At 52.7% G+C, this 13876-nt stretch overlaps 1 protein-coding gene across 1 annotated transcript; it reads left to right on the top strand.

The window, feature by feature from the left end:
* Window positions 1-1254: 1254 nt before the first annotated feature.
* Window positions 1255-13854, top strand: CSUI_002302 (ap2 domain transcription factor ap2ix-7). The gene is made up of 3 exons (XM_068062504.1): window positions 1255-1858; window positions 3376-8828; window positions 9468-13854. Exons 2-3 carry the CDS (start codon window positions 3527-3529, stop codon window positions 13349-13351), a joined length of 9186 nt encoding a protein of 3061 aa, XP_067925519.1. The 5' UTR covers window positions 1255-1858; window positions 3376-3526; the 3' UTR covers window positions 13352-13854.
* Window positions 13855-13876: the final 22 nt, after the last annotated feature.

Raw genomic sequence — 13876 nt, 5'->3', positions numbered from 1 at the left:
GGGTCTAGGAGCACTGCTAGCGATTGTGACCCGGCAGCCGAGCCGCAGGTTGCAGGAGTGGGCGGCGCGCGACTGTAGGCCCTTTAGACGGTCCGCTACGGTGCCACGACGGGTAAAGAATGCCATGTCGGAGTTGCGGCGTTGATCGTTCTTTCCCTAGGCTACTGTACTGTTGCGCATTCTCGTGTCAGCGCGGCCAAGTGAACAACGCAGGACCACGCTACTTGTGGTGCAAGGCCACCGTTCAGATCTAAATTCGTTCAACACCGCTCGTTACACGACATCAGCCTCACAGAGACACATCGACCCTTTTGACGGGTCCGGAAAGAGCGCGAGGGGGACATGCACCAGGGTAACCACTGAACGTAGAGGACCTGCGTTCCTACTTTCGCAAGGACAAGCAACAAGGTTCGATCAGGTGGAGGCGCAAGACGACTCGACTGACAGCGTCCAATAGGCACCAACGCTTCGAAGAAGACGGATTCTCCGAGGATCCGCGTGCAACCGGGCCTCCCTATTACATGCTTAGGCACATGAGAAGTTTGACAGTCTCAGCAAAAGCAGACGGGGCTGGCTGCAGTCCGAGCGGCTTCTCAAACGGTCAGAAATCTCCTCAAGTCCCCAGCACGTGTCTACGTGTTACCAGGATCACCCCGTGCCTCTCCGCAACCCGTGCTTTCTGGGGTTCGACCCTCACCGATACAGGATATGTGCACTGTATGCCCCGCCAGTCCCTCAGATTCAAATCGCCACAGTGTAACGATGTGCGTAGATCGATAGCGCCTTGCAAACATGGCCCCCTGCGCGAGCGTGGACGCCTTTCCTGTGCATATGGCCTCTCCTTTCCTTGCCTATAAACATTACTTCTCCAGCCCTGAAGAGCAGAAAAGCAGCGAGTGGTCCGTATAAGGGAAGCTTAGATGTTTACGGTCACAGAAAGGAAATGCCGTTCTTCGCAATAATCGCAACAAGATCTAATTATTGAAGGTTGGGCTGGACGTTGCAATCGGCTCCCGCGGACCCAGGCAACTTCTTTTTCTTTCCGCCAAGCGGAACTGTTGCCGGTTTAGCCTGTGCGCGCGCAAATCTGCAGCAGGCAGGAAGCCGCGAACGACGCCGTCTCTTACCCCTGCTTCAGCCCCAGGATGCATTTTGTCGCTGTCCGTGTTTTTCAACTTGCATGCATGCGCTTTCTTAGCCTGGAAGTCTTGCGCTGGCCGTTTCTTCGACAGCGAATTTTTTTTGTTTTTGTGAAGAGTATTAGAGGCTTGTCCGTCCGCGAGTCCCTGCTGACAGGGTGCTGTGGACGTCATCTGGATCTGGTTCCGTTGGCTGATTCACCCAGGCCTTCTCCCGAGACGTTCGACGCTGTTCAGGACCCGTGCTCTTTCCCGTCTCACTGCTGTGGACTTCTTCATCCATTTCGCTTTTCGTCGTGGGCCGCATGCTTGTGAGGCTCTTCCCTCCTGATTCGGGATTTCCGGGGAGGTTGCATGGTCCCCTTGCATCTCACCACGGATATCCGGATCGTGTGTTGGCTGGATACGGATCGCTTGGCCCGAGTATCCGGGAAGTTTCCAGGATGTTTCAAGCCACCTGTACCTTGTGCTGGTGTTGCGATAGGTCCCCCGGAATTCAGTGCATTTTTATGCATTGGCATATCCTGTGAGTACGGTATGGCAACTGCTGAGTAGAGAGTACAATGAAGAAGTCCCGGACTCCCGGTCTTTGTAGTTGAATGGTACGCTTGCGACGGCTAGTTCTTCCTCCCCTCAGCCTTGAAGTGCGGAGTCAACTCTTGATGAAACCGTCTGTTCGTGACACGCGCTGCAGAAGGACGCAAGGTTCCTTGTTGGACGTAAGCTCGTTATCTTGAGTTTCGTTAGGCTTTTTGGTGGCCCTCAAGAATCAGATTCTGTCTGGACTATCTCTATCCGCTACGGGGGCTGTCCTGAGTAGTTCTTTCGCTTATATCCCGTCAGAGGCTGAGCCGTGCGACGCCGGGACTTCGTACGTGCCACTGCGGGTCCTTGTTCAGCTGTTGTCCCTGCGCTGAATGCTGGAATAGACAGAGCCCTCTTCTGGACATTCGTCAGAGACTCCCTTATAGCCGCACCACTCTTTTCATAGCTACAGAGGATAAAATGTCCTATTGACATTTCCTCCTCTGTACCAAAGAGCCACCTAGGTCGATCGGGTTGCAGAGCCGTGGTCGCTTCACTTCCGAGGAGTTTCAAAGTGATACCTTTGTACGTGTGCGTTCATGTTTATACCTGAGCACCGGTTGGAGTGGGGGTCTCGGTAAAGTGGTCTTTCAACTTGCGCGCAAGGAACTCCTGCTGTTAAGAGCCCAAGCACGGATGACTACACATTGCTGGGCCCTGTTGGAAAACTAGAAGTTTTTGCTTGGAGTATCGTCTCCGCATGCGGGAGGATGTGGACTGGAGTTCAGGGTGGTAGGAGCATCTGCACTGGTCCGTCGTATCTACGTGCACGTGCAGCGGTGTCGCAGAGAGTTACAGTTTTGCCGTTGACGTAGTTCTCGGTACTTCTCTCGGTTGACACTGTTTGCTTCTCAAGGGAGGTTCAGTACATAAAGACTACTCTAGCGGGATGAGCGCTCATGCGCTCCTGTGTATGTCCCAATAGAAAATGCCTGTCTGGGCGGTTATGGACGAGAGGAATTTCTTTTCGACACGAGCACTTCCAGGTCCTCTGTCGGACGTAGCATGCTCCCCGGGTCGTCTCCGAGAACCCTGTAGTCTGTTCATGTTCTTCGGAGTGGAGAAATTTCATGCCCCAGTGGCCCGTATGGACGTGCCAGCGTGTCGTCTCGCGTGTCCTCTTCCCGCCATACATTCCCTTCATTCTGCTTCTCTCCTTTATTCCCTGGATCATCGGTTATTCATTACACATCTGAGGTGTATGAGGCTCCTACGTCGCCGTCGGTGAACTCGCTCCGAGCACCCTCAAGACGACAGTCTCCTGAGCAGAACACTTCCAGATTTTTTGGAGGCCGTTCTTTCAGGTTAGCCACCTCAACTGAATCTGAAGGCGGGAAATCATGGCGTGGAGCAAGGAACGAAGAGGAAAATACAACAGCTTCAGAGGATACAGGGGGACACTTCTCTTCTCTTGCGTTGACGGGCAGTGTCAAAAGAAATACACTCCTGAGTCCTTCTGGGCCGCTCCGGTCAACGCAGTCTCTTTCTGAGAACTCCGTACGGGCTCTGCGGATGATCCGACACAACGGGCAAACACATCAGGTGACATTCGAAAGTAGCGGTAGGGGGTGCCAGATTCTCAGCGCATCAACTCAGCACCTCTCCTCTCTCTGTCGAGTCTCACTCTACCGGCTCTTTGTCTGTAATACAGATGACGACGAGGGCAAACCTTCTATTTGTCAGAGGAAACACGCCCAAGGTGGGACAACCAGAAAGCAGAGGGACTTCACTTCGAAAGCTCAGATTTCAACCTCTCAACAAGGACAGATTCCGCCAAGGAAACGTCTCACCGGCAGTTTGGTATGTTAGCATCTCAGCGTGAGGGGGGCCAGGTCTGCTGGAGAGCTGAACAGCGGCATATAATTGAAGAACTGTTACATAACGGGAGCATTCTTTCATCAGATCGTTTTTCATTAAATAAAGAGATGACCAATTTCCGCAGAGATTCTTTTTTCTTCTCCGGTATCCACCCCTCACCTTGCCCGCCTAGCCTTTCTTCTATTGTTTCTCTTCCCCTTTCTTCTGGAGCGGGGGCTAGTCCGGGCACTTTCTGTGACCCTTCTTCTCGGTACAGGAGCTGTTCGTCTTCGTCGCGCTTTCCTGAAGCGGCATGGTATCTTCCGGGTGAATGCTCCGGGACATCGCCCTCACCTCCGCCGGGGCAGGCGTCTTTCGCGGTTCGGCCCTTTTCTTCTGGTGGGGCTGGCGAGGGTCTTCTTCCCCAGACACGTACGTGTGATCGTGGTATCCAGGGCTTTCCAGTAACAGAATCGACACCACGACAAGCGAATCAGATTGCTGACACTGAGGTTACCAGGAGGCGTCTGCATCGACCTAGCATAGTGGGTATCCTTGCCGAACCGACGTCGGTCCCTGGGAGGGTAGCGACATCGCACTTCAATGATGACGAGGAGAGCGTGCGCCATGTGGGTGCACTGGAAGGACTGTCTCTGTCACGGCGGGAAAGAGAGATCCAATTCAGCCGACAGCCGACGTGTACAGAACAAACCTTCGAGGACGTCCTCTCAGAAGCACCTGCACCGGTCCTCTCCCCACGTTTCTCTTACACGCTTTTTCCCTGTCTTGGTGACACTCCACGCGGTGATTCTCTACACGTTCTAGAGAAGACACGAGTTGAGACATCACACTCCGCTTCTCACTCGGGCAGCACACGAGTTTCACGACCCTTTTCTGGTTCAGACTCTTCGACGGCATCTGTAGCTACATCTCTTTATTCGTTCCCACATGACGATCTCCGCTCATCAGCTTGTCACCGTTTCATCTCTGTAGTAGAGGGTGTGCACGGAGCAGCGCCTCCTTCCGGGGCGGTTTCTCTTTCCAGGGGCTCGTCGGATGACAGACTGACTGCTTCAGCAAGTGGGCACCATCCCGAGAGCGAAAGATCAGAAAGCCAAGTTTCTCCTTCGACCAGTGGTTCCCCGGGAACTTCATCGCCCTCCTTTGTTGTTGGGCCTTCTACCTCAATCACCTCCACCGCCTCTTCACGCCCATCGTGCTCTCCTCTATTCGCTGGGGATGTGTCTGGTACTCCCCGTTCTCCTGTCGAACCATGTAATAGACAGACCTCTTTTGGTGCCTTCTCTTCTGTGTGTATACAGAACGGGATGCCGAATTCTGCTCGTGCCGTCCCGTTTCAGCCTCCAGGTGTCTCTGGACTCGAAGGGGGTTTGGGTCGAGAAGAGGGAGCATGCGGAGTGAGGCGTGGCAATAACTCACGATCGCAAGATAATCCACTATCACAGCGTGAACAGTCACGGGAGGGATATGCTTCGGATTCGCTTTTGGCGTCGTCTTCACTCACTCCCGCTTCAGGTGCCCCGCCGCTGCATGCCGCTCCTGTCCACGCCTCTCCGGCTTACTCGGGGCAGCATTCTTTATATCTTTCTCCTGTCCCGCGAGGATCTACCCAATCGCCGACAGCACCTGGAAGCACAGCGGAAGAGGAGTATACACGTGCGATGAGGACAGGAGGATGTAACGGACATCATGTCACACAGAGTCCTCCGTTTGCTTCTCCCCACGGGGGGAGCGCATGTATGCAACAGCCGCTGTCTGCAGTCGGTGTGGGTTCACGAGCAGCTTTCGTGCATCCGTCTCATCAGTCCGCTCCGTTTTCCGAGCCGCCTCTCCAGCAACACGGCATGGTCGGAGAGGGCGATGTTTCTGCGCAGCGACCTGGGCTCTCCTTCCAGTCACAATCGCCTTGTCTGCGGACAGGGGGACGGCAAGAAGAGTTCCGTATGCATCGCGGATCGGAGACGCAAGTGGTGCCCCCACCCGTCACCGCGCATTTTCAAGCCCAGCAGCACACACAACCGGGAGACACGGATCTCTTTCGACCACCTGTACTGCCGCCCGACGCTGCAAACGCATATCACGCTAGTAACGGCATCACTGTCTCCAGCAGCGGTGGTGGTGGTGCATACTATGGCCACACACGCGTGGCTGTTCACGGGCCCAGTCAAGTGGTACAAATGCCACAGTCTTCCGAGCAAGGAAATACCACTTTTGCTCACACCGCATCTTCACCTGTATCCGAGAATTGTCTTTCGAAAGTGTCTCAAGGGCGTGCTGTCTCTTCGCACTCTTCACCTAGTCCCGTCATGCCGCGGGGCAACACTGGGCCTCAGTCACAGTTTGCATCTCACTTGCCGACGACGCAGCAGTCTTTAGAAGGTGGTCCGGGACATTTGCCTTTCAGAAGCGGCGGTCAAGGGGGTGACGGAGAAAGCGCTGCGCTTCAGAGCAGCGCTGGATGGGGGGGCGTGCCTTCTGCAACACCATCAGCATTGCAATCTGATAGCGGAATTCGACAAGAAAAAGGTCTTCCACAGCAGTACAGTACAGGGTGGGGAATTCCAGCACAAAAAGGAGGGCTGACAACTTGTGTGGATGGGTCCGCGTCGGCAGTGCCATTTCCTCTTCCTCACGGAGCAACTCACCAGGGGGTGCCTGTTGCCGAGCATCCTTACCCTTTCGGGGGGGGCGAAACTAATGATGTAACTAGACTTCCACTTTCATCTGCGAGTGTCCAGACACCTGCTGGAGTGTCAGAGGTTGCTCCGTCTCCGCCTCCTGGTGAACCTCGAGCTTGTCCAACAGGGAATACAAGTCAGAAGCAAAGTCAGTATCTTTCCCCCGTCCCCGGAGTTGTCTTTGACCGGGGAGGAGAAAAGTGGATTGCTCGTTGGAGTGAGAACGGAAGACCCTTCAAGAAAACATTCGCCGTTGGGAAACATGGGTTTGATGCAGCCAAGAGGATGGCAGAAGAATCTCGACTCCAAGCCCTACATGCAAAGCAAAAGCAGTGTAGCCTACGGGAAAAGGTTCCTTCTTCAGGAGGAGGAGGGTCAGGGGATGGGAAGAGTAAAAGTGGAATTATGCCTCATCATAGCAGTGCAGATGGAGGAGAAACACCAGCCGCTGCTCCTTTGACCCAAGCAAATTGGTGTGAAGGAAAGAAAGACACACAGCCGGGGAGACACGGATACACGTTGCCCTCGGGAGATACTAACAGGGTCCTCGATAGTAACGCACAGCAGGATACGTTGGTCGGAAGTGGCGAAGCCGAAAAAAACAAGTCCAGTTCTTCACTTCCTCCTGGACCGTCTCCTTGTGCGGACACATGGCCGAGCAACGAACCAACTACTACTACTACTGGCTCATCTAGAGAGATCATTCCCGGGACCCAGTCCGGCAATAGCCAGACAACACAAAGCGGTGGTACGGTCCAGCAGAGCGCTGTACGGGCTGGGTCTTCTGTGAATAATACCTTGAATGCTGCAGCCCGGGACAAGTTTTCTTCAAGTCGAGCGAAAGCGAATGCAGCAGCCAATGCGAGAAGAAGAAAAAAGAGGGAAGAGGAAAGGGCTGCACGACAGGCGGAAAGACTAGCTCTTTCTCAATCACAGAATAACACAGTTGGTAAAGCGACCTCTGGTCAGTTGTCCTGTGTTTCTGTGAACACATCAGGTGACAATAAGAGTGGCGAATATCAAGGCCCAGATTCAAAGAGTTACATGTATTCTTCGGAAAGGTCTTCTCTTCGTAGTGAATATCCCGTCTTCTCTCATCCCTCTCCGGCGTCTCCAGCGCCCTCAAGTTCTCACCAGGCAATGCTCGCCTCATCTATGCCTTTCACTTTCGGTAGCTGTGTGACTTCATCTCAGCAAACGGGGTGCTTTCGCTCGGACGGATTTCAGGAGAAATATGCCGGAATACCTCGACCGATGAGCCTACCTAATGGACGGCCAATTGACCCTGGTGTCGGACACGAAGGATATGGGGGAGAAAGTCAGCTGTGCACGAGTCCCGAGGCCGCACCCCCACCGTCATCAGGTGACTTCATGTCCTTCAGATATTTAGCAAGTTTTGAGTCGGGGGAATCTCAAGAAGGACAGCAGAATCAAATGCTTGGAAAACGAGAAGAAAAAAGAGGGGAGGGAGGAGCCGGGAGCATCGCGTGCCCTTCTGCGACAGCTCGTGGAGTACCTGTAGGACCAGGGGTGAAAAGACAGCAACAGCAGTTAGCTAAACAAGTACAGAAACAGCAGTATCTATTGCATCAGCAGGAGCAACTCTTGCAAGGCCAGGAGAGTCTTCTTGCTAGTCTCATGCAGCGCAGGTGGCAGCGGGTGACCCAGAGGTGGAGGAGCCCCCCTACCCTGGAAGCAGGGGCCGGGGGAGGAAGAGAGGTCCTGCCGGCTGGTCAGGAGGGGGACCGAGTGGGCCGAGATTCAAAGGCCTCTACCGTTCTAAGGGATGGAGAACTGCAGACGGGGCTGCGCGTGCTGGAGAACGGAGCTTGTGTGAGTCTTTTCAAGGAGGGAGACAAGGAGAAGGAGGGCGGTCTCTCTTGTTTCAATGAGGAACGACTGAAGAATTTGGGACAGGAGGATGACAACATGGGGGAAGAGGTGAATAAGAGAAAGAGAAGAAGGACGACGAGTCAATGCTGGCCTATTCCTTCTCATGAGGAACTGAAAGCTGCAGAAGCCTTCACACTGTTAGGTCTCCAAAGAAAAGCTGCGGCAATGGAAGGAAACCTTTTCGAAGCGACTGTTTTAGCAGACAGGAAGATCCAGTCTTGCAAGGCAAGGATACTTAAACATAAGAGTGAAGAGACGGCCTGCACCTACGAAAGCAGAATGCAAGAAGGCAAAGATAAATCCGGGAACAGCCGAGACGACGAGACCAGGGAGGGTTGTTTGAAAAGTGGGGAGGATGAAGAGGCTGGACCGAGGACAGCGGGACCGGAAGGAGGTACAGAAGGAAGCGAGGGGCTGGAGAAGGAGGAAGAGAAGATGGTGACTCCGGCGTTGGATGCCAAAGCAGACAAAGATAATCTCCCCTCCAACGAACGGACGCGAGAACAGGAGGCGGCCGGTCAGGAGTCTCAGAAGCACCAAGGCGAGGCAGACAAGCCCGTCACCTCGGCGAAAGAGGAAGAATCGTGTCCCTCCAATTTGAGGAACGACACTTGCGGCGCGGGAGTCAAAGAAGAAGAGGAGAGAAGTCAATCTGCAAGTCAGGAAGCTGAAGAGGACGGAGGAAAGGATGGAGCGGCGCAGAGCTGTGAAGAAGGTGAGTTCCGTAGACAGTGACGGGGTGCACTTACGACGGACAGTTTAGACAGCGTCCGTGAAGAATGTGTGATAACGCAAGGTAAAGAAAGGGAATTTAAATTCTTTACCTCAGTGGAAAAACGTGCGGTGTAACTGTTGTAACAATGCAGGGCAACACTGGGCTGCATGTGGCAGGAGTAATTTCCGCGGAAATGCGATGTTTGTGAGGTTTTCTCTCTTCGCATGATAGTGAGTGACGTAGATGGGACTCAGGAGGCGAGAACATCGCTGAAGGGTCTTGATGTGGAGTGTGGTACGTGCCTTTAGGGTCCATCTAAGTGAACAGGGGTTGCGTACCTGTATTTCACATTTGTCCCTGGGTCAAGAGAGGAATCTTAGTATATATTCGTCTCGTCTCTGTTTTGCGCATGCGTGTTCACTTTGTTAGTCCACAGGAAATAAATGCAGCACTTCGATGCATCGTTCATATGGATAGACGGACCTAGGCACGGTGTCACTGTTGTCAAGCAATAGCAGAGTACGCACACTCGGGTAAATACAGATTACCTCTGCCCTCTCGCACTATCTGTATCTGAGTCGGTCTTGTTGCTTAGTCTGTTTGTTCAGCTTTTGTGTTTTTTTTTTCTCTTTCGTGCAGATTCGGTGCCGATACAGCTTGAGAAGTCATCGCCTTCCTCCGATACTTCGACGCGTCTAGATAGCTCCAGGCTGTCTTCGCCTCAGGAAGATAGAGAGACCTGCGGGCTGCCTTCCTCTTCCTTTCCATCACCGTCTTCTTCTTTTTCACCCCCCTCATCATATCTGCTCTCTCCTCCACCTCCTCCAGCACCTTTATTGTTTCCGTGTACTACGGTTCAGATAGAGGATTTGTGTTTGTCGACTTTACTTACCCTGGGCCGTGTAAGGCCCGAGTGGAGAAGACGTGACCAGAGAGAACCGTTTGGGTGGCATGTAACACAGATAAAGCCGTCTCTTGTTCTTCCCTGCGAATTTGACTTTCATCCATCGGCCTACCCGTCCCGAGGCCTCTTTTCGTCGGGAGGTCACCTTTCACCAGGAGGATCCTATCCGTGTAGCGTCATCGAGAATAGCAGCAAGGGGAATCTGGCGTACAGTGATTTGCTTCCCTCTAGTCAAGATGGGAATCCTTCGTCGTCGCTTTGCCTTCCACCTGGCTCGATTTCCGTATCAGACATGACTCACAGCCCGTGTAGATACGGAACCTTGGATGTGTACATCCATATCTTACGTCCTTTGTTCTCTTCTCTCGGGTCTCGACTGGAGTATCTTCATCTCTCATCTACAGATATCGCATCCATTATTCAAGGCCTAGATCTTACTGATCAGAGCGACGTAATCGATAGCGTGTTAGAGTCCCTTGACCGTCTGTATTACAGAAGTCAGTTTCCTTCCGAACCCATTCTCAGTCATAAGGCTGGAGAGATTGAGAGGAGACTACAAGAAGAGAGCGATCTCTCTCCTTTTGCCGTCCAATCTCCGCATGCTTCTATTTGTGCTGAAGCGGGTACTTTTGGGGTTTGCCTGCCCCTGCCATCAATAGAGAAAAGAAAAGGAGGTGTGGGAGAAAGAATCCCAGGTGACTCTCAATCGTGGCAGGAAGTATCCATTCCAGTTAAAACCCCACCTTGTACTCCCTCGCCTTCGTCTCCTTCTCATAAGCCTTGTCCGTTCTCTGCTGTCACAGACAGCGCTGGAGGGGTCCCATCTTCTTCAGGTAATGGACTAGAATCATCTCCACCTACTCAAGTCTCTGAGGAAGGGGGAAGAACTTCAGACACATCGTCATCATCGTCATCTGCTTCGGCAGCCTTTAATCGGAATGTGCCATCCTCACCTATCCCATGTACTCGTTCTTCTTCACAGACAACAACCGTTCCTTCTTCTGTTTTGTCTCTTCCTCAGCAGGGTGTCTCCAAGACATCTGCTGCTTCCTTGGATCCATGCGACACGATGGTCCTTGCATATAACCCAGAGGCAAAGGTTCTCCGACAGTTAAATTATTTGGCTGTGGGGACGCGGGTGTATGTACAGATCAGTGTGTTGGAAGAAGCGCTGAACAGGAGAAGCGTTGGCGGTGCAGAAACTCCTATAAAGCCCTGTACTAATCTAAACAAGTCATATGAGAAAAACGGTACTGCACCCGTAGAAGATACTGAGACGAAGGAGGAGGCGACCACACGGACGGGTATCAAAACAGAGAAAGGAACGGAGATTCCGACCTGCCCTGTCACGCAGTCTCCCTTTGAGAATGATGAAGTAGCTTCGCCAAATGAAAATACAACAGCAGATGCCCGAGTAGGATCTCAGTATGTTGTAGCGGAATTAACGGGCAGACGTTTCCAGCTACCTGCAGGGGAGACTTTAACTTTTCGTCTTCTGTCTTTACCTACCTGTCATCTTCCTCCCTTCCTTTCGTCTTCAGCAAACTTCTCTTTTTCTCCTGGCCAAGTCTGTCATTTCTTCAAGCGCGCTAAGATGTGTTTGATGCGGTTCTCTGAGAAAGAGATGATGAAAAGACAACGTGGAACGGGAAACGTCTACAATTCTTTCTTTCTTCTTGCTCCGCCTGTCCTGTGTATTCCCACTGTGTCTTGTGCTCGATCAAGTGCAGGATCCCTAGGTTGCTCAGCGGGGGGCGATTCGGGCGGTGGTAATGTGTATACATCTAAGCCGCAAGACTCGACAGGGAAAACGTTGTCAGCTCTCTCATGGTCTCCTGTATCTTCTGCGGATGATGACATCCCAGCATTCCTCTTTTCACCCTTCTCTGTGGTTCCCTCGTCAGGGCTCGCTAGTAACGGTGCAACTGCGGCAGGTTCTTCAGAGTCAGGTTCTCTTTCAACGTCTGTCAGGGCTTCCGGCTCTACTGCCTCATCTGCAGACTCTCGGGGTGGTGCTATGGCTAGCGGTAGTAGTGGCAAAGTCTCTCCATGTCCAAGTGCTATACTACCTGTTGCTGGTGCTCCCCCTGGATTTCCAGGCTCGTTCTCAGCGAACTTCCCTGGAACTTCTGCTGCACTTCCTTCTCGTTCTTCTAAACCTTTGTGCTGCCCGGCCCCACAGGGGGTTGATAAGATCTGTAGATGCAAGTGTAATCATCGACGTCAGGAACTTCAAACAGAGATTCGGCGTAAGCTGAAACAAGATCGAAAAGCATGTATGGCACTTATCAGTGACTTCCCTGATCTACTCCTTGTCCTAGGGTCCAAATTCACGAGTGGCAGATCACGCGCCCAATCTAGTAACTCCTCGGCTTCAGCTCAGAAAAAGGCGGTGCCCAGTGACGGTAACTGCAATACATCTACGGCCGGGGGAGGAGAGGGGTCGGGGGACGGAAAGAATCCAAGCGGGGAATGCCTAGAGGGAAATCAGGTTCCTACACCTCAACGTCCTCCTCCTAGCGTTCCAGTTGGGCACGGGTTAGCATTCCTGGCATGCGCGCGTACATGTCAGCTTGAGATTTTGGCATATCTGGTGGGTGTTGACCCGTGGAAGTACGCTAAGAACCGACATGAAGCCCCGAATCCTGAACTGATACCTGGAATTGTCGCAAGATATAAAGCTGCTGTGAAGACTCGCGAGTACGCGCAAATGTTAAAGAACTGGGAGGCGGAACAAGCAAAAGAAAGATCTTTTGCTTTCCAAGAGATCAAGCCATTCGATGTGTCGGTAGGCGGGAGGGGCGCACTCTTCCAGCCTTTAGGCACAGGAGGAGGAAAGAAAAGCAACCAGACCTCGAAATCGGGAGGTATTTTGAGTGCCATGGATCTCGCCGGAGGAGGAGGAGGGAGAGGTGCATGTACAGGGAACACAGGACACGACGCTGTCGGTGGTCTAGATGGCGGTGGTGACAGCGCAGTTGGAGTGGGAGGAGGAATAGCAGGCACGGGACCGGGGGGTTGTTTCTGGATGTCTGGTAATAGCCATGAGGAAGGAAGAGTACGAACAAGTATATCCCTTCTGACAGTTGGTACAGCTATATGCGTAAGAGTCAAAGCTCTTCTTGGGCTTCCTGCTGGTACGGAGCAGCATATTCGAGGCGTTGTAACTAGAAATTCCCTGCGATATCCTTGGCTCCCATCCGGTAGTGGAATGACAGGCACTCTGTCCGGGTCGGGAGGAGGTCCTGAAGGCGGAGGGAGTCTTATCGGGGGAGGCGGAGGAGCGAAGCCACGGGATGGAGAAGGGGGGAGAACACCAGCAGGAACAGCAGCCAGCGTAGATGGTAGAAGTGATGCGCAACAGTTATCCGACGAAGGAACAGGTGGAACTTTAGCGATTGCTTTGAATAATAGAAAGGAGGAGTTCATTCTAAGTCCCGCAGAAGTGGAGTGGCTTGTAGCACAGGATGATCTAAGATTGGTGAGGACGAGATCAAGGCAATGGTTTGCCTATGGTACTCCTACAGCCCAGGCAGGAGGGAGTGGGGGGAAACTCTACGCAGATGGCGGGGAAGGATTGGGAAAGAAAGGTGCAGCATTGTGGGATGAAAAAGATTAGATCACTGTCTCTTGGTAGTGCGCGATCAGACCTCAGGTGAACCTGCGAAGATGATAGGTTGCAGTCCTGAGAGGGGGAGGGGGGGGAGGGAGAACACAAGTAGTAAAGAGGCTGAGAGAATGCCGTCTGTAGTGTTTACTGATGACAGAAGAGTAACCGTATGGATATTCTGGACTTACGAGTTTCACCGCTGAGAGCGAAGCGAACAGAGAGTGTCGCAGCTATAACTTGGTGTAAGCGTGTCATACTGCAAGGTCCGCTTGTTCGTCTACAGTCTCGCTTCAGAACTTCTGGATGGCTGGGAACAACCGCGACGTCTGCGATATCAGTCAGAACTCCAGGGAGAGTGCGAGGTAGAGGGGGTCTTCACGTCAAATGGCTGCAAGATGTAAGGATATCCGAGAGATTGCGTTGAAGTTTCATATGAGGAGGGTTTTGTCCGTTAGCATGCGCCTAAGAAGGACCTCTTGTCTTATTGACTTTCTTGGTGGTTGGGAGAGAAAACGGGTATCTTCAAAAATCGCT

This window comes from Cystoisospora suis (genome assembly GCF_002600585.1).
Source record: "Cystoisospora suis strain Wien I chromosome Unknown contig_979, whole genome shotgun sequence".
Taxonomy (NCBI): Eukaryota; Apicomplexa; class Conoidasida; order Eucoccidiorida; family Sarcocystidae; genus Cystoisospora; species Cystoisospora suis.
The sequence above is the reverse complement of the archived record's forward strand: the minus strand, read 5'-3'. Positions and strand labels throughout refer to the sequence as shown.

Coding starts and splice junctions, on each gene's coding strand:
- CSUI_002302 (XM_068062504.1), top strand. CDS start 3,527: ATGTTAGCATCTCAGCGTGAGGGGGGCCAGGTCTGCTGGAGAGCTGAA. Junction 8,829..9,467: donor GGCGCAGAGCTGTGAAGAAG/GTGAGTTCCGTA, acceptor TCTTTCGTGCAG/ATTCGGTGCCGATACAGCTT.